This window comes from Cherax quadricarinatus, chromosome 27 (assembly GCF_038502225.1).
Source record: "Cherax quadricarinatus isolate ZL_2023a chromosome 27, ASM3850222v1, whole genome shotgun sequence".
NCBI classification, from domain to species: Eukaryota; Metazoa; Arthropoda; class Malacostraca; order Decapoda; family Parastacidae; genus Cherax; species Cherax quadricarinatus.
Genome location: NC_091318.1, coordinates 17,777,675 through 17,797,969, shown reverse-complemented (window position 1 = coordinate 17,797,969; position 20,295 = coordinate 17,777,675). Strand labels below are relative to the sequence as shown.

General features: G+C 42.3%; 2 protein-coding genes and 1 long non-coding RNA gene across 3 annotated transcripts in view; 2 read left to right on the top strand and 1 right to left on the bottom strand.

Moving 5' to 3' along the window:
• sff (sugar-free frosting) overlaps positions 1-20,295 on the bottom strand; it is a gene marked incomplete in the record, with an annotated part of 664,763 nt that overhangs the window by 7,244 nt on the left and 637,224 nt on the right. Inside the window, 1 exon segment of the mRNA XM_070089050.1 lies at positions 1,013-1,190. Coding sequence (XP_069945151.1) covers positions 1,013-1,190 — 178 coding nt within the window.
• Positions 1-20,295, top strand: part of LOC138853277 (uncharacterized) — a 341,333-nt gene that overhangs the window by 68,046 nt on the left and 252,992 nt on the right. The window lies entirely within an intron of this gene.
• LOC138853278 (uncharacterized) overlaps positions 1-20,295 on the top strand; it is a 153,100-nt gene that overhangs the window by 84,656 nt on the left and 48,149 nt on the right. The window contains exon 3 of the long non-coding RNA XR_011392479.1: positions 5,756-5,843. This is a non-coding gene — a long non-coding RNA (uncharacterized lncRNA). The remainder of the gene's footprint in view (positions 1-5,755; positions 5,844-20,295) is intronic.

Here is a 20,295-nt window from a genome sequence, read left to right as displayed (position 1 = left end):
ATCATAAATCATGATGAATCTAGTGCTACATGGCAAAGGGATGCTTACGTTAAAGGGATGTAAGTGTGAAGGGTGGCTTCATGTGCTTAAGAGTCAAGTCAAAGTTGATATAACAAGTCAAATTCAGCTAAGTCATAGTGAACTGAAGGAAGGACTTTAAAGAATAGGGCTTCCAGGATAAGGTCACCAGGATTTTGAAGGAGAGATCGGAAATATATTTTACATGCTTTTTAAAAACCAGGACAATCACTCAAAGGTGGTAATGGCAGACTAGCAGCAAAGGCAGTTGTATAGTAGTGCAGGTCAGCCACTGAGACAGGTACCATATCTGTATATGGTTGCGAGGATTATCACCTATGTGACCCAGTCTCGGATGAGGCCTAAATTGAAAATAACAATACCAGGAACTATTAAGAAACAAAGGAGAGTACGGACTATACTAAATGTATGGTAAGAATTTGTAAGATTATCTGTTATCTTATGCATTCATGAGACACAAGAAAGACCAACAATTCCACAAAAGTGCAAAACATCTAACAGGTTTCCAATTCACACTCATGACAGGATGGTAATACCTCTCAGGAAGGCTGATGTCTACCAACTTACTATGTTGTGTAGTACAGACCTGCAGCTGGAACAAATGTGCTGAAACTTATTAACACCTTACGTTATGGTACTTAATTATAATTATTTTGTTGAAACCACATAACCCATCATATGAACCACATTACTGTACTTTACCTAAGAGAACACTGGTAAAAAGTACACCTCAACCAGACTCAAAGAATTCCTCAGCTGTACACAATTCCTATACAACTTGCTCTAATATTTGACCAAACAAAAAATCAGAGCAACATATTAAGAGAACATTCCTATTCTTTGTCATTTAAGTAGAGAGAGGGACTTAAAGTGTGGATGAGTGTACAAGCTCACCTTAAGTTTGATAAGCTTTAAGCTGTGAAGCGGGATACTACGGAAAAAAATACGCGTGTTGGTTCATTACCCATCATACCAGAGAGGAGGATGAAGTTAATTGCGTAGAGCGGGTTGGGGTCATTGGGAGAACACACCGGCGTGATATCCACTTGGAACCTGACGTGGCGCTGGAACATGGCGGGACCCGTACTGCCGCGTTTGTACTCCACACGGAAACTCATGGGTGATGTTACACTGTGGCTCAGCTCTGCCACCTGCAACTCCAATGTGCGCCTTGTTAGTTTCCAGATTCCACACCTATTTTAGTGTTTGGGGCCCTCCATGAGCTATTTTATAATGAAAAGATTTAGCGCCTTTTTTGATATGAGAATAATAATTTATACTGTATTGAGAATCCCTCCCACTTCCTTTGGCCTGTGTTGTGCTAAGACCCCACAGCCAGTATATTTAGGACTCCTTCAGCCTGTGGTACATCACTTAGTCTCCAGAATAACACCACAACCTTAGTTTTAATCTTCCCTCTTGACCTCCACAACTCTTCGCACCAACCTCATTTTTTGACCATCTTTTATTAACCTCCACAATTCTGGCTCAGTTATTAGTTTTGACCTCCACAACAGTAACATAGTTTATGCCTTGACCTGACGACCTGACAAGCAAGGTATCGTACTTCCCAAATAATCAGACTCATCCACCATCTGACAAAACTCCCTCACCACCCCAAACTACACTACATCTGCACCCAATGTACTGCCTCATACACCTAACAAAGAATAAAGAAATTAGCTATCATGACAAGCAAGATCTACAGGTGGTATATTAGAAGTTGAGCTAGACTTGGGCATTCTCCACTGTTAAAACTATTTTTTTTAAGATGTGTATTAGGTCTGAAAAATGAGAAGGCCTGGAAGCACTAGGTTCTGGCATTATGATCATCATTTATATACCCTGACTGTCTGTACTGTTGTCTTAAAAATTTGTTGTTTGTCACTGAAATGCAACCTAAAAATATATATCTATATATCATGGTAATGTGTGTGCATGCAGCCTTAACCAACAATTACTGCCATACATGTATACGTAAGTCATACAAGATATATGATAAAAAACATTCTCATAAATCTGAAAAGTTTTCCATGTTACCTTTCACTGCTTCAAATGTAATGTTAACTTGTATGTGAATTACCTCATATACTTATTTCATGTTGCATTGTGCATTACATATGCAGGTATCAAACACTGTTGGTGTATGCAATACTGTGACCAAAAAATTCAATGGGCACCTCTCTCTCCTATATCATTCTCTTTACCATTACCTTTGATATCCTAGAGTCTACCTGGAGGGTATTCCGGGGATCAGTGCCCCCGCGGCCCGGTTCATGACCAGGCCTCCCGGTGGATCAGGGCCTGATCAACGAGGCTGTTACTGCTGGCCGCAGGCAATCCAACGTACGAACCACAGCCCGGCTGATCTGGCACCATCTTTAGGTATCTGTCCAACTCCCTCTTGAAGACAACCAGGGGTCTACTGGTAATGCCCCTTATTGCTGGTGGGAGGCTGTTGAACAGTCTTGGGCCCTGGACACTTACTGCGTTTTCTCGTAGTGTACCAGTGACGCCCCTACTTTTCACTAGGGGTATGTTGCATTGCCTGCCAAGTCTTTTGCTTTAGTATGGAGTGATTTCTGTGTGCATATTAGGGACCAGTCTCTCCAGAATCTTCCAGGTGTAGATTATAATATATTTCTCTTGCCTGCGCTCCAATGAGTACAAGTCAAGTACTTCCAGGCATTCCCAGTAGTTTAAGGTGTTTGATGGAACTTATACATGCAGTAAAGGTTCTCTGTACATTCTCTAGATCTGCAATTTCACCTGCCCTGAATGGGGATGTTAATGTACAGCAGTATTCCAGCCTAGAGAGAACAAGTGATTTAAAAAGGATCATCAGTGACTTAGCATCTCTTAGTCTTGAATGTTCTCATTATCCATCCTATCAGTTTCCTCGCAGATGTGATAGTGGCATTGTTGTGGTCTTCGGACATTACCACACCCAGGTCCTTCACGTTACTTTTTCGCTCTATTGTGTGATTGGAGTTTGTAGTATGCTCAGTCCTAGCTATTATTTCCTCCAGTTTTCCATAACGGAGTAGTTGGAATTTGTCTTCACTGAACATCATATTTCTCTCTGTTGCCCATTGGAAAACTTGGGTTTATATCTGCTTGGAGCTTTGCTGTCCTCAATGGATGACACTCTCATGCAGATCCTAGTATCATCTGCAAAGGATGATACATCTCGGTCTATGTCTGATACAAGAATAAGGAACAGGATAGGTGCAAGTACTGTGGCAGCATCTGATTTAACTGTATTTACCACTAGTCTTTGTGTGCGATTGGTTAGAAAGTTGAAGATCCATCTGCCTACTTTGCCAGTTATCCCTTTAGCATGCATTTTGTGTGCTATTACACCATGGTCGCACTTGTCAAAGGCTTTTGCAAAATCTGTGTATACTACATCTGCATTCTGTTTGTTTTTCAGTGCATCTAGGACCATATCATAGTAGTCTAGCAGTTGCGTAAGGCAGGAGTGACCTGCTCTGAAACCATGTTGCCCTGGGTTGTTCAATTTTTGGGAGTCCAGGTGGTTTGCTATCCTGCTTCTTAGAACTCTTTCAAAGATTTTTATGATATAGGACGTTAAAGCTATTGGTCTATAGTTCTGAGCTACTGCTTTGCTGCCACCTTTATGGAGTGGGGCTATCTGTTGTTTTTAGTGACTGTGGAATCTCGCCTGTATCTAAGTTCCTTCTCCATAGCATACCTAGGGTCCGTGAAAGGGGTTTCTTGCAGTTCTTAATGAACACAGAGTTCCAAGAGTCTGGGCCTGGGGCTGAGTGCATGGGCATGTCGTTGATGGCTTTCTTAAAGTCTAGTGGAGTTAGGGTTATGTCATAAATTTGGCATACATTGGCAGGGTTTTGAGGCTCATTCATGAAAAAATTGTTTGGATTGTCTATCTTCAGACTGGTTAGTGGCTCAATGAACACAGTCACATTGTGATTTCAGTATCTCACTCATTTCTTTGTCGTCTGTGTAGGATCTGTCTTGTCTGAGCAGGGGCCTTATACTAGAAGTGGTTTTTGCCTTGTTTTTGGCATATGAAAAGAAATATTTCGAATTTCTTTCAATTTCACTAATCGCTTTTAGCTCTTCTTGTCTCTCCTGGATCCTGTATGAGTCCTTTAACTTTAGCTCAATAATTTCCACTTCCCTGGTTAGCACTTCCTTCCATGTATCAGATAATCTGGCATTCTTGAGGAGGTCAGTGATTCTTTGTCTTCTCCTGTAGAGGGAGTCTCTCTCTCCAGTTTACTTCTTCTTTTCTTTTTTCTTATAGGAATGTACCTAGAACATACGTCAGCTACCAGGAGGAGGATCTTTTCAAGGCATTGGTTAGGGTACATGAAATTTAAGATATCCTCCCAGCATGTTTCATTTAGGGCATAGTTTACCTGATCCCAGATGATGTTCGTGTTGCTGAAGTTGAATTTGGTAAAGGTACCCTCACAGCTGTATGCATTTTGCTGATCAGGACTCCTGTGCATGTAAGTCTGGACTTCAATTAGATTGTGATCAGAATTTGTTTTTGATACTATGTTTCTTACCAGGTCCTCATTATTTGTGAAAATAAGGTCAAGTGCATTCTCCAGTCTTGTTGGCTCCACTATCTGCTGACTTAGGGTGTATCTGTTGCAGAAATTCTGCAGCTCCTGTGTGTGTGACTTTTCATCTGAGCTGCCTCCAGGGATTATTTCTGCTACAATGTTATTTGCTATATTCTTCCATTTTGTATGTCTTAGATTGAAGTCACAAAGCAGCAAGATGTTTGGGGATGGGGTTGGAAAGTTTTCCAGACAGGAGTCAATTTTTGATAGTTGTTCCTTGAACTGTTGGGAAGTTGTATCTGGTGGCTTACTTACAAGTACAATGACTAAGTTTTGGTTCTCGATTTTTACTGTCAGAACTTCAACTACATCATTTGTGGTGTTCAGTATCTCTGTGCAAATAAGCGACTCTGACATACAGGCCAACCCCCCCTTGTTGCCTGTTCTTTCTGTCACATCTAAAAAGGTTGTATCCAGGTATCCATATTTTACTGTCAAAGTAATCTTTTGCATGGGTCTCTGTGAAGCCTGCAAACAGTGCAGCCTTCACAGAGAAGTCCACTAATGAAAGGTATTTTGTTGTTGGTGGATGGCTTGAGGCCCTGTATATTAGCAAATATAAATGAGGTTGTGTTGCATGTTTGTTGGGGGATTTTGTTGTTGGCATCAGTAGTTGTGAGTCTGGAGGGGCCACTGGCTGTGCCTCCAGTCTAACAAGGCTCCAAGGTGGTGGACTCTTTGGTTATTTCTTTCCATTTTCTTTCTTCATTTCCTACCACTAAAAAAATCACTTGGGGTGTTGTCATTGCTACCATAGCTACTATGATGTGTTGTATGTTGTACCTTTACATTTGATGAGTTCCAGGAGTTTTTCTACTCCCGGAGCCCAGCCACAGGACAGGCTCGTCTGGTGTTTGCCTGGTCAACCAGGCTGTTGCTGCTGGTGGTCTGCTGCCCCATATATCCATCACAGCCTGGCTGATGTGGCACCTGGTGAAGATACTTGTCCAGGTTCCTCTTGAAGACCTCTACACTTATCCCAGTGTAGATGCTGGGTAAATTTTTGAGACTTATTTTGGGAAAAAAAATCGCATCTTCGAAAGCCATAAAATACAGTATATGTTATAATGTATCTCTCTCTCTCTCTCCCACAACAGTGAGTACCGCCTCTTCTCCCTAAGCGACGTACTCATTTACCGACAGCTTGGACTTACGACCAGATCTCCAACCAGTATGCAAACATAAGTAATGTATATTAGAGTTGATTTCCTCTATTCTGTTTATAACAGTATACAGTACACTACTGTATAAATATTTAAAAATATGCTAGAAATGTTATAAATGGTGCAAAGGTGACAGTAACCCTTAAATGGTCCAAACGTATATATACATTTTTTCAGCATCTGAAAGTATGTAAAAAAAATGTAATCTTCTTTTTTGTTTTACATTTGAAAACGTGTAAAAAAAACTTTTATCTACATTTTTTTTTTGTTATATTTGAAAATATGTAAAAAAAGTAGATCTACTTTTGTCGCACTACGAATTTGAACGTCGATCTCTTTGGACCGTTTAAGGGTTAAAAAAATATCTAAAGATGGTTGACACAAACCCACTACCAGTATAGTATGATCCTCACTTAATGACCAATTTGCTTACTGACCTATTCTTAGGAACAGAACTCCATCACTAACCCTTTGAGTGTTGAGACCCCTGCTTACAAATTTGCTCATCGTGTCGAAGAATTTAAAAAAAAAAAAACTCATGAAATGCTAGAGAATTTTTTCTGAAGGTAATGAAACCAAAAGTTTGAAATTTGACGAAAAACTTATGAAATTACGCTCCCACAGAATTAGCAGTCTCGGTGATATTTACGCATCGGCGATTTTGCCCACTTTCAGCCCTATTTTGGGCCAATTCCTTTGTTCCACTCGACCAAACTCATAGCTATTTCACTAGAAATACTTTTATTCTATCGACTGAGTACAAAAAAAAAATGCTCATTTACCTACTTCAACTACACAAAAATAGATCAGAAATTACTAATTTGGCCAATTTCACACAAAATTCAAGGCCAATTTTAAAATAGGGGCCAGAATAAGCAATGCAGACATTCCTGGCACTAAAATAACATTTTCTCTGTTCATTAGTCATGTCTCCAGGCCCTCTTATATTACACTTGCTTTTCATTTTGAATTTTTATTTACATAAAAAATTAGATGATCTACTGTTATTCAGACCACTGCATAACTGTAATAATTGTATAATTAATATCAGCACATTCATGAATGCATATTAGACCCACCAGTTGACAAGTATTGGACGCGTGACATGATTTGTTTACTCTTGAACATCGTCAAAAATCTAATATTTCTGCTACTTTGAGCTCAATTTCAAGTTACTTTTAGTTGATAAATCATTCAAAATCACCTCTATTTCTGTAATATATCTTCCTTTCTATCAAATGAGACAAAAAATGAGAATACAACCATAAATACCATACGAAAATACACCGCAAAGCCACTGCTTTAACCCTTTGAGGGTCGACAGGCCCTCTCCGAAACTCGTTCTCAGGGTCAGCCAAATTTAAAAAAAAAAAAAAAATTATTTTTTCTTATGAAAAAATAGTTTTTTTTTTTTTCTAAATATTATAGGCTAAACAAAAATTTTTTACCATCAATACTTACCAAGATATGGAGGCGTGAAGTTTGCCAAAATTGAACATCTGGTAACATCGCCGACTGCCGTCACCCGCTATTTTTCTATTTACTTTTTTATGTACTATTTTCAATTATTTTTCAATTTTTCTTTTTCTGAGTAACTTTTATGGCCTCAGAGGCCAACATGATCAGTATTTTGTAAGTTATTTCTTTTTCAATACTACACAATAAGGGCGTAAACACTGTTGTCATTATTTTGTTTACAAAAAATATTTACACAAACAAACGATATGAAATGTTGCTTATTACTATTTTTCTATATTTTATATACACATATACAGTCACAGGGAATGTTTCTAGAAGTTCTGCAGCCTGTGGAACTCTTTGAAACATGGTGTCATGCACAGTGGAGTTTTACATTCCTCACACAAAAAACGAGTGTCTCTGCGTTGTTGTGGGCGTTTTTTTGTATGTGCACAGACATAACACCTCCTCTGAGCCTTTTTCTTGAAAGCAGTAGCAGGCAGTTTTACCAGGAAGTGATCACCATGCTTCAGACAAGCAGGTAGTTGTTGATAATTTGGTGGGTGGTCAATTGCAGGTGCTGTTCCTTGGTACTTGAATACTATTTGTCTGATGACAGACAAACAGAATTCGCCGTACTGTGGTTTGTTTCTGGTCTTCATCCTATACATATTATAAGCATTGAGCATGGAAATGTCCAGAAGATGGAAAAACAGTTTGATGTACCACTTATAACTATTGTGAACACAATCAGCAAACCCAATCTGCATGTCACATTTGTCCACTGAACGCATGTTGAAGGTGTAATCAATCACAGCTGCAGGTTTTAGAATGGGTTCATTGCTCTCTCTATGCTGCCTGCCACTGTCTGCCATTTCATTAGGGTGAACTGATGACAACAGTGTGACATCTCGTTTGTCGTGCCACCGAAATGCCATGATGTCATTGGCAGCAAACGCCTGCACCTCACCTCTACGAGTGCCAGCGTCAAACCTGGGCATATGTTTCCGATTTGCACGCACTGTGCCACACACATCTGTCATGTTCACTCGCAAAAAATCACTGAGTGAGGGGCTTGTGTACCAGTTATCTGTATATAATATATGCCCCTTACCAAGGTATGGTTCTATCATTGTTCTAACCACATCACCTGAGATGCCCAATAACTTCCTGGTATTTTGCAATGTATAACTTCCAGTGTACACAATAATATCCAATACCAGACCACTGTAACAATCACAAAGCACAAACAACTTTATACCAAAGCATTTCCTCTTGCTTGGTATGTACTGCTTGAAAGAGAGTCTTCCTTTGAACAGAATCAAAGACTCGTCAATTACAAGCTTCCTGAAGGGATAAAAATGCGTACTGAATTTCTCTTTCAGATACACAAACATATTCCTAATCTTATATAACCTGTCAGTTCTGTTAGGCCTGGTTTTGTCTGAGAAATGAAGCATACGTAACATTAGCACAAATCGATTCACTGGCATTATATCACTGAAACCCGGGGTTGCAATCAGGCGGTCTGTTGACCAGTATGATTTCACTTTGTGCTTATACACATGTGGCATAAGCATTATTGCGGCAAAGAAAAGATACATCTCAGCCACAGTTGCCTCCTTCCACTGGTGTAGACGTGATTTTGGTGAAAGTAATGTGTTTGCCATGGTGTACTCGTAGTATATTTTGCTTTCCATGACAATACTTTCCATCAGTGGTTCGTCAAAGAATAACTCGAAACATTCCAGTTCAGTGGCATTGTTCCCAAATGTACAAGATGGCCGTATTCCACTTTGGCTGTCATCAAACTGGTGGGCATTTGGAACAAAATTGACAGCTTCCTGCCAATCCCAGGTGCGGTCTGCTGGTGGGTACTGGACAATGACAGGTGGTTGTGGAGGCTGGTGTGGTGGGTGGGTGGGGGATGGTGGCCTTTGTTGTAGATCAGCTGAGGCAGCAGCGTGGGTGGCAGCATGGTCCACTGCTGGTGCCTCACCGCCGGCACCACTACCACCCCGCACATGTTCCATCCCAATTGCAACAGTATCATCGTCATTTTCACTCTCTGTTCCTGTTGTACAGCCACGGGATGTACTCCGAGATGCACTCCTTCCCCTTGGAATAGCATATGGCACACTACCAGAGCGCATATATCATCGTATATACTGACGCTTCACTGGGGAATATTGCACTTCACTATCACTACTGGAACTAGTTTGAAGAGCTTGTAGTTCATATTCACTATCACTATCATCACCCATGCTCTCATCTGAGTCTGGGATTTGGGAAAATAGAAGTTTCCTCTTGGATTCTGGTACAACTGAACGTGAACAAGACGGCCCAGCACCAGAGGTGGAAGGCTGAGGGTCATCTGGGTTTTCCTCACTATTACCGATATTATGGTCATTAGTTTCGGTCAAAACCTCACCAAAACCTTGAAACTCATCTTCACTGGCACTTCCATCTGTATTAGAACTGTCACTGGGGAACAAAAGTGTCCCAATTCGCCGAGGAGTGAGGAGCTTCTTACCGCGAGGCATGGTGGACATTGTTTACTAAGATGGTGTTCCCACAATGCACCACTGGGTCCCAGATTTTTTTTCTACCGCGCACACCGACCACACAGACCCATTCTCTCACATGTAGGCCTACCAGCCTTTTCCTGTGAGATTTGACGGCGCTAGAATTTGTGCGTACTAGTACGTCAAAAACCCCTACGCGTAAGACGTACTAGTACGTCCAAAACCCTCAAAGGGTTAAACCAAAAACAAGGTCACATTTTTTCTCTTATTATGCACTCCTTACTGCAGGATTTTTTTTTATATTGTGCACACTAACCAAGCAGACCCATTCTCTCATATATAGGCCATCCAGCTTTCTCCCACACAATCTGAAGCCACTATAATTTTGGTGTAATATTACAGGACCGACACTGGCTTCAAAGCCATCATATTACAGCACTGAGAAAAGGCTGTACATATTTAAGATTTTAAGGCATTCCCAGTAATTTAAATGCTATATTATCTCTATGTGGGCCATAAATGATCTCTGTATTTGTTCCAGCTCTGATATTTTTCCTGCCCTGAACAGGGTCATCAACAGTAATATGTTAATGATTGGTGTGAATGTTTCTTACATTAAATATTGCAGTGCAGTCCTCAAAAAAATGTTAAATGCTATACTTGAGAGAGAGAAATATGCAGGTAAGAGCTCTTAGCCTGTCAATAAAGTTAGGAATCCTTAACCTGTAAATAGCTTGTCAATAAAGCTAGGGATCCTTAACCTTGTCAAACCTTGTGTAAAAAAAAAGAGAATGAGTGAGAATGAGAGAGAGAGATAGAGAATGAGAGAGAGATAGAGAATGAGAGTGTGAGTGTGAGTGTGTATGTGTGTGTATGTGTGTGTATGTGTGTGTGTGTGTGTGTGTGTGTGTGTGTGTGTGTGTGTGTGTGTGTGTGTGTGTGTGTGTGTGTGTGTGTGTGTGTACTCACCTAGTTGAGGTTGCAGGGGTCGAGTCCAAGCTCCTGGCCCCGCCTCTTCACTGGTCGCTACTAGGTCACTCTCCCTGAACCGTGAGCTTTATCATACCTCTGCTTAAAGCTATGTATGGTTTCTGCCTCCACTACATCGCTTCCCAAACTATTCCACTTACTGACTACTCTGTGGCTGAAGAAATACTTCCTAACATCCCTGTGATTCATCTGTGTCTTCAACTTCCAACTGTGTCCAATCTCTGGAACATCCTGTCTTTGTCCACCTTGTCAATTCCTCTCAGTATTTTGTATGTCATTATCATGTCCCCCCTATCTCTCCTGTCCTCCAGTGTCATCAGGTTGATTTCCCTTAACCTCTCCTCGTAGGACATACCTTTTAGCTCTGGGACTAGTCTTGTTGCAAACCTTTGCACTTTCTCTAGTTTCTTTACATGCTTGGCTAGGTGTGGGTTCCAAACTGGTGCCGCATACTCCAATATGGGCCTAATGTACACGGTGTACAGGGTCCTGAACGATTCCTTATTAAGATGTCGGAATGCTGTTCTGAGGTTTGCTAGGCGCCCATATGCTGCAGCAGTTATTCGGTTGATGTGCGCTTCAGGAGATGTGCCTGGTGTTATACTCACCCCAAGATCTTTTTCCTTGAGCGAGGTTTGTAGTCTCTGGCCCCCTAGACTGTACTCCGTCTGCGGTCTTCTTTGCCCTTCCCCAATCTTCATGACTTTGCACTTGGTGGGATTGAACTCCAGTAGCCAATTACTGGGCCAGGTCTGCAGCCTGTCCAGATCCCTTTGTAGTTCTGCCTGGTCTTCGATTGAATGAATTCTTCTCATCAACTTCACGTCATCTGCAAACAGGGACACTTCGGATTCTATTCCTTCTGTCATGTCGTTCACAAATACCAGAAACAGCACTGGTCCTAGGACTGACCCCTGTGGGACCCCGCTGGTCACAGGTGCCTGCTCTGACACCTCGCCACATACCATGATTCGCTGCTGTCTTCCTGACAAGTATTCCCTGATCCATTGTAGTACCTTCCCTGTTATCCCTGCTTGGTCCTCCAGTTTTTGCACTAATCTCTTGAGTAGAACTGTATTAAACACCTTCTTGCAGTCCAAGAAAATGCAATCCACCCACCCCTCTCTCTCTTGTCTTACTGCTGTCACCATGTCATAGAACTCCAGTAGGTTTGTGACACAGGATTTCCCGTCCCTGAAACCATGTTGGCTGCTGTTGATGAGATCATTCCTTTCTAGGTGTTCCACTACTCTTCTCCTGATAATCTTCTCCATGACTTTACATACTATACATGTCAGTGACACTGGTCTGTAGTTTAGTGCTTCATGTCTGTCTCCTTTTTTAAAGATTGGGACTACATTTGCTGTCTTCCATGTCTCAGGCAATCTCCCTGTTTCGATAGATGTATTGAATATTGTTGTTAGGGGTACACATAGCTCCTCTGCTCCCTCTCTCAGGACCCATGGAGAGATGTTATCCGGCCCCATTGCCTTTGAGGTATCTATCTCACTCAGAAGCCTCTTCACTTCTTCCTTGGTTGTGTGTACTGTATCCAGCACTTGGTGGTGTGCCCCGCCTCTCTGTCTTTCTGGAGCCCCTTCTGTCTCCTCTGTGAACACTTCTTTAAATCTCTTGTTGAGTTCCTCACTTACTTCATGGTCATTTCTTGTTGTCTCTCCTCCTTCCTTCCTTAGCCTGATTACCTGGTCCTTGACTGTTGTTTTCCTCCTGATGTGGCTGTATAACAGCTTCAGGTCAGATTTGGCTTTCGCTGCTATATCGTTTTCATATTGTCGTTGGGCCTCCCTTCTTATCAGTGCATATTCATTTCTGGCTCTACGACTGCTCTCCTTATTCTCCTGGGTCCTGTGCCTTCTATATTTCTTCCATTCCCTAGCACACTTGATTTTTGCCTCCCTGCACCTTTGGGTGAACCATGGGCTCATCCTGGCTTTTTCAGTATTCCTGTTACCCTTGGGTATAAACCTCTCCTCAGCCTCCTTGCACATTGTTGCTACATATTCCATCATCTCATTAATTGACTTCCTTGCCAATTCTCTGTCCCACTGAACCCTGTTCAGGAAGTTCCTCATTCCCGTGTAGTCCCCTTTCTTGTAGTTTGGCTTCATTCGTCCTGGCCTTCCTGCTTCCCCCTCCACTTGTAGCTCTACTGTGTATTCGAAGCTTAAAACCACATGATCGCTGGCCCCAAGGGGTCTTTCGTATGTGATGTCCTCAATATCTGCACTACTCAAGGTGAATACTAGGTCCAGTCTTGCTGGTTCATCCTCTCCTCTCCTCTCTCTCTTGTAGTGTCCCTTATGTGTTGGTACATGAAGTTTTCCAGTACTACATCCATCATCTTAGCCCTCCATGTATCTTGGCCCCCATGTGGCTCCAAGTTCTCCCAATCGATCTCCTTGTGGTTAAAGTCACCCATGATCAGGAGCTTTGCCCTGCATGCATGAGCTCTTCTGGCCACTGCAGCCAGTGTGTCAACCATTGCTCCATTGCTCTCGTCATACTCTTGCCTTGGCCTCCTCCTGCTCTGTGGTGGGTTATACATCACTGCAATTACCACCTTGGGACCTCCAGAGTGAAACGTTCCCACTATGTAATCACTTGTTTCTCCGCTGTCTCCTCTCTCCAGATCATCAAAATTCTATCGGTTTTTGATCAGCAGTGCCACTCCTCCACCCCCCTGTTCCCTCTCTTTCCTCAGGATCTGGTATCCCATTGGAAAGATGGCATCTGTTATCATACATGTAAGCTTGGTTTCTGTGAGAGCTATAATATCTGGCGATGCCTCTTTGACTCTTTCGTGCCACTCCTCCCACTTATTTGTTATTCCATCAGCGTCTGTGTACCATGCCTTCAGATTCCTTTCCAACACTGTGGTTTGGGGGCCTGTGAGGGTGGGAGACCTGGTAGCATACTTTGGGATTATATAGCTGGGTGTTGGGTGGAAGCTGTGAGTATGGATTGTAGTTTGTGTTGGGATGGTGTGATAGGTTGTGGAGTTCTGAGGATAGTTCTGTGTGTGCTTGCCCTTGCTGCTCTGCTCTGCTCTGATTGGCCTCTGCTGGTTCCATCCTTGTCTCCTTTCCTAGCTCCTTTCGCTTTTTTGTCCTCTCCCTCAGCTGCTGTCATTCTGTTTGTGTTCTGTCTCTGTCTAGGAACACCCTCTTGTACCATCCTGACCATTTCAACTGTGGTTTCTCTTGGAGGATCCTGTTCCGCACTGTTTCCATCCTGAGAATCAGCTTGATCGGTCTTTTTCTCCCCTTCAAGTACCCCCCTATTCTCTGAAAATTTACAATCTCGTCCATGTTTTCTTCACCTATATTGTGATGATGTTCTCAATCTCCTTTCTTTCTGCCTGTAGTCTTTCAGTGTGTGTCCTTTCCTCTCTCTCCTGAAGCCCATGGATAAACACTGTTTTTGCCCTTTCCTCCTCCTATTGCCTCTCCCTCTGTAACTCTGGTTCCTGTCTGTACATGGTCATTTTCTCCCTTGTTTTTTCCAGTGGCTCTTGGTAGCATGGTTGTGCCTCCGCATTTGACCTATCACCCTCTCCATCTGCACCCAGATGCTCTCCCCTTTCACACCTTGGCCCTTCCTGGCAGGCTGATATGACCTTAGCATAATTCATATCTCCATCCTTCCTGTTTGGCCTCTCAGCTTCATATGCTGTGTCTTCTCTGGTCAGTGCCCTTGTAACTTGCTTCAGCCTGTTTACCTCATCTTCTAGGACCCTTATCCTGGCTACTGCAGTTTCAACTTGTGCCTCCCAATTCTTCTTCTCCTTCTCCAACCTCTTTTCTAATTTCACAGAAACCTCTGTCTCCATTTTTTCAGAAAGCTCTCCTAATTTTCTCTCCCACTCTTGTTCCATCCTTCAAGTCTCCACCATTTTTTTTTTTTGAAAGAGAAAAGAGAGAGAAGGGAAAGGTAGAAGGAAAGAGAGAGGGGGAGAGTGAGAAGGGAAAAGGGGGAGAGCACAAGAGAGAGGGAAAGAGAAGGGAAAGGTAGGAGAGAGGGGGAGAGTGAGAAGGGAAAAGGGGAGAGAGAGAGAAGGGGAGAGACAGGGGAGAAGGGGAAGAGAGGGGGAGATGGAAGAGAGAGAGGGGAGAGAGAGGTTAGGGGAAGAGAGAGGGGAGAGAGAGAGAGAGAGAAGAGAGAGATGGGAAATGGGAGAGGGGAGAGATAATGAGAGGGGGAGAGATGTTAGAGGGGAGAGATGGGAGAGAGGAGAGAGATAGGTAAAGAGAGAGACAGGAAGAGAGACAGGTAGTGAGAGAGATAGGTAGAGAGAGAGAAAGAGAGGGGGGATAGTGGAATGTTAGAGGGAGGGTTTTCAGGTCGTTAACGGGAAGGTGTGTGTGTGTACTCACCTATTTGTGGTTGCAGGGGTCGAGTCATAACTCCTGGCCCTGCCTCTTTACTGATTGCTACTAGGTCCTCTCTCTCCCTACTCCATTAACTTTATCAAACCTCGCCTTAAAACTATGTATGGTTCCCGCCTCCACTACATCACTTTCTAGGGTATTCCACTGCCTGACTACTCTATGACTGAAGAAATACTTCCTAACATCCTTTTGACTCATCTGACTCTTCAACTTCCAATTGTGACCTCTTGTTTCTGTGTCCCCTCCCTGGAACATCCTGTCTTTGTCCACCTTGTCTATTCCGTGCAGTATTTTATATGTCGTTATCATGTCTCCCCTGACCCTCCTGTCCTCCAGTGTTGTCAGGCTGATTTCCTTAACCTTTCTTCATAAGACATTCCCCTTAGCTCTGGAACTAACCTTGTTGCAAACCTTTGCACTTTCTCTAATTTCTTGACTTGCTTGATCAAGTGCGGGTTCCAAACAGGTGCTGCATACTCCAGTATGGGCACGGTGTACAGTGTCTTGAACAATTCCTTACTAAGGTATTGGAATACTGTTCTCAGGTTTGCCAGGCGCCCATATGCTGCAGCAGTTATCTGGTTGATGTGTGCTTCCGGAGACATGCTCGGTGTTATACTCACACCAAGATCTTTCTCCTTGAGCGAGGTTTGCAGTCTTTGGCCACCTAGCCTATACTCCATCTGCGGTCTTCTGTGCCCTTCCCTGATCTTCATGACTCTGCATTTGGCGGGATTAAATTCGAGAAGCCAGTTGCTGGACCAGGTGTCCAGTCTGTCCAGGTCTCTTCGAAGCCCTGCCTGATCCTCATCCGATTTAATTCTCCTCATTAACTTCAAATCATCTGCAAACAGGGACACTTTTGAGTCTAACCCTTCCATCATGTCATTCATATATATCAAAAACAGCACTGGTCCTAGGACCGACTCCTGTGAAGCCCCGCTCGTCACAGGTGCCCAATGTGACATCTCATCACGTACCAAGACTCGTTGTTGCCTCCCTGTCAGGTATTCTCTGATCCACTGCAGTGCCCTTCCTGTTATATGCACCTGATCCTCTAGCTTCTGCACTAATCTCTTGTGAGGAACTGTGCCAAAGGCCTTCTTGCAGTCCAAGAAGACGCAATCAACCCACCCCTCTCTCTCGTGTCTTACTTCTGTTACTTTATCATAAAACTCCAGAAGGTTTGTGACACAGGATTTGCCTTCCATGAATCCGTGCTGGTTGGCGTTTATACTCTTGTTCCATTCCAGGTGCTCCACCACTCTCCTCCTGATAATCTTCTCCATAACTTTGCATACTAGTGTGTGTGTGTGCGCACGCTTAATCACACTGGTTCATTATTTAATAGTCATAGTAATGTTATAATCCCATTTTATGTATGTCTGTCAGAGGAGTGATGTCATAACTTCTGTCATGCTTCCCTCTCATCACCAGAGATGGTTTCATTGTTCAGTGCACACACAGTACTCTTATAACTCCATTTTATGAGTGCCTAACACACAAAAATTATATTTATAGAGAATTAGTCAGGAAACATTATACAGTGGACCCCCGGTTTACGATGATTATTTCATTCCAGAAGTATGTTCAGGTGCCAGTACTGACCGAATTTGTTCACATAACTTACAAACGCACTTACATAAATACACTTACATAATTGGTCGCATTGGGAGCTGATCGTAAACCGGGGGTCCACTGTATAAGTTTCTCAGTGTTGAGTTGGGTTTTAATGGGCTGTAGGCCATGGCCACCATAACCTTTCAACCCAAAAATAATGAACTGCCTAGGGGGATGTTGCACCCAGCAATTTGACAGCCTAAGGGCTGTCACAACCCCTCAACCCAACATTAACAAAAATACATGTGATACTTCCTGATTGATTCTCTCAATATTTTCATATTTTTTTTTTACTTAACTTTTTTTTTTTTTTTTTTTTTTTTTGCATTTTGTGCACATAATACTGGGAGTGTTAACTAAATAAATGAGAAAATTGTATAGCGAAATTTATGAGAAGCATCGGCAATGAAAGCAGATGATCCACAGGTATTCACTGCTCAAATGAGCTACAAAACCATTTCCAAACACTTAGTCAGTACTTTGAGAAACAAAAGTGACAAACAGGGTAAAATTCTTGTTACTTTTTAGCATATTTTTAACTGATCAGTGTGTGTATTAAACTCATAATAGTCAAGGACCCCAGTGGAAATGAGTCACGTGTCTGACTTTTTTGGGGTTATCCTAGGTAATTTACACATGTTACTATGTACGATAATATGTATAACTGTATTAATGTGTACCTGTACCTAAATAACCTTACTGGTGGAGTATTAGCTCTCTCCATTTTCTCTGGAAGAAATATACAGTACACTGCATCAAGCCCCATCTTTCCAGGGGCTTTACTTTAGTAAATGTATTTTTTTTTTTATCACACTGGCCGATTCCCACCAAGGCAGGGTGGCCCGAAAAAGAAAAACTTTCACCATTATTCACTCCATCACTGTCTTGCCAGAAGGGTGCTTTACACTACAGTTTTTAAACTGCAACATTAACACCCCTCCTTCAGAGTGCAGGCACTGTACTTCCCATCTCCAGGACTCAAGTCCGGAATGCCGGTTTCCCTGAACCCCTTCATAAATGTTACTTTGCTCACACTCCAACAGCACGTCAAGTATTAAAAACCATTTGTCTCCATTCACTCCTATCAAACATGCTCATGCATGCCTGCTGGAAGTCCAAGCCCCTCGCACACAAAACCTCCTTTACCCCCTCCCTCCAACCTTTCCTAGGCCGACCCCTACCCCGCCTTCCTTCCACTACAGACTGATACACTCTTGAAGTCACTCTGTTTCGCTCCATTCTCTCTAAATGTCCGAACCACCTCAACAACCCTTCCTCAGCCCTCTGGACAACAGTTTTGGTAATCCCGCACCTCCTCCTAACTTCCAAACTACGAATTCTCTGCATTATATTCACATCACACATTGCCCTCAGACATGACATCTCCACTGCCTCCAGCCTTCTCCTCGCTGCAACATTCATCACCCATGCTTCACACCCATGTAAGAGCATTGGTAAAACTATACTCTCATACATTCCCCTCTTTGCCTCCAAGGACAAAGTTCTTTGTCTCCACAGACTCCTAAGTGCACCACTCACCCTTTTCCCCTCATCAATTCTATGATTCACCTCATCTTTCATAGACCCATCCGCTGACACGTCCACTCCCAAATATCAGAATACATTCACCTCCTCCATACTCTCTCCCTCCAATATGATATCCAATCTTTCATCACCTAATCTTTTTGTTATCCTCATAACCTTACTCTTTCCTGTATTCACCTTTAATTTTCTTCTTTTGCACACCCTACCAAATTCATCCACCAATCTCTGCAACTTCTCTTCAGAATCTCCCAAGAGCACAGTGTCATCAGCAAAAAGCAACTGTGACAACTCCCACTTTATGTTTGATTCTTTATCTTTTAACTCCACGCCTCTTGCCAAGACCCTTGCATTTACTTCTCTTACAACCCCATCTATAAATATATTAAACAACCACGGTGACATCACACATCCTTGTCTAAGGCCTACTTTTACTGGGAAATAATTTCCCTCATTCCTACATACTCTAACTTTAGCCTCACTATCCTCGTAAAAACTCTTCACTGCTTTCAGTAACCTACCTCCTACACCATACACCTGCAACATCTGCCACATTGCCCCCCTATCCACCCTGTCATACGCCTTTTCCAAATCCATAAATGCCACAAAAACCTCTTTAGCCTTATCTAAATACTGTTCATTTATATGTTTCATTGTAAACACCTGGTCCACACACCCCCTACCTTTCCTAAAGCCTCCTTGTTCATCTGCTATCCTATTCTCCGTCTTACTCTTAATTCTTTCAATAATAACTCTACCATACACTTTACCAGGTATACTCAACAGACTTATCCCCCTATAATTTTTGCACTCTCTTTTGTCCCCTTTGCCTTTATACAAAGGAACTATGCATGCTCTCTGCCAATCCCTAGGTACCTTACCCTCTTCCATACATTTATTAAATAATTGCACCAACCACTCCAAAACTATATCCCCACCTGCTTTTAACATTTCTATCTTTATCCCATCAATCCCGGCTGCCTTAACCCCTTTCATTTTACCTACTGCCTCACGAACTTTCCCCACATTCACAACTGGCTCTTCCTCACTCCTACAAGATGTTATTTCTCCTTGCCCTATACACGAAATCACAGCTTCCCTATCTTCATCAACATTTAACAATTCCTCAAAATATTCCCTCCATCTTCCCAATACCTCTAACTCTCCATTTAATAACTCTCCTCTCCTATTTTTAACTGACAAATCCATTTGTTCTCTAGGCTTCCTTAACTTGTTAATCTCACTCCAAAACTTTTTCTTATTTTCAACAAAATTTGTTGATAACATCTCACCCACTCTCTCATTTGCTCTCTTTTTACATTGCTTCACCACTCTCTTAACCTCTATACACGAAATCACAGCTTCCCTATCTTCATCAACATTTAACAATTCCTCAAAATATTCCCTCCATCTTCCCAATACCTCTAACTCTCCATTTAATAACTCTCCTCTCCTATTTTTAACTGACAAATCCATTTGTTCTCTAGGCTTCCTTAACTTGTTAATCTCACTCCAAAACTTTTTCTTATTTTCAACAAAATTTGTTGATAACATCTCACCCACTCTCTCATTTGCTCTCTTTTTACATTGCTTCACCACTCTCTTAACCTCTCTCTTTTTCTGCATATACTCTTCCCTCCTTGCATCACTTCTACTTTGTAAAAACTTCTCATATGCTAACTTTTTCTCCCTTACTACTCTCTTTACATCATCATTCCACCAATCGCTACTCTTCCCTTCCGCACCCACTTTCCTGTAACCACAAACTTCTGCTGAACACTCTAACACTACATTTTTAAACCTACCCCATACCTCTTCGACCCCATTGCCTATGCTCTCATTAGCCCATCTATCCTCCAATAGCTGTTTATATCTTACCCTAACTGCCTCCTCTTTTAGTTTATAAACCTTCACCTCTCTCTTCCCTGAT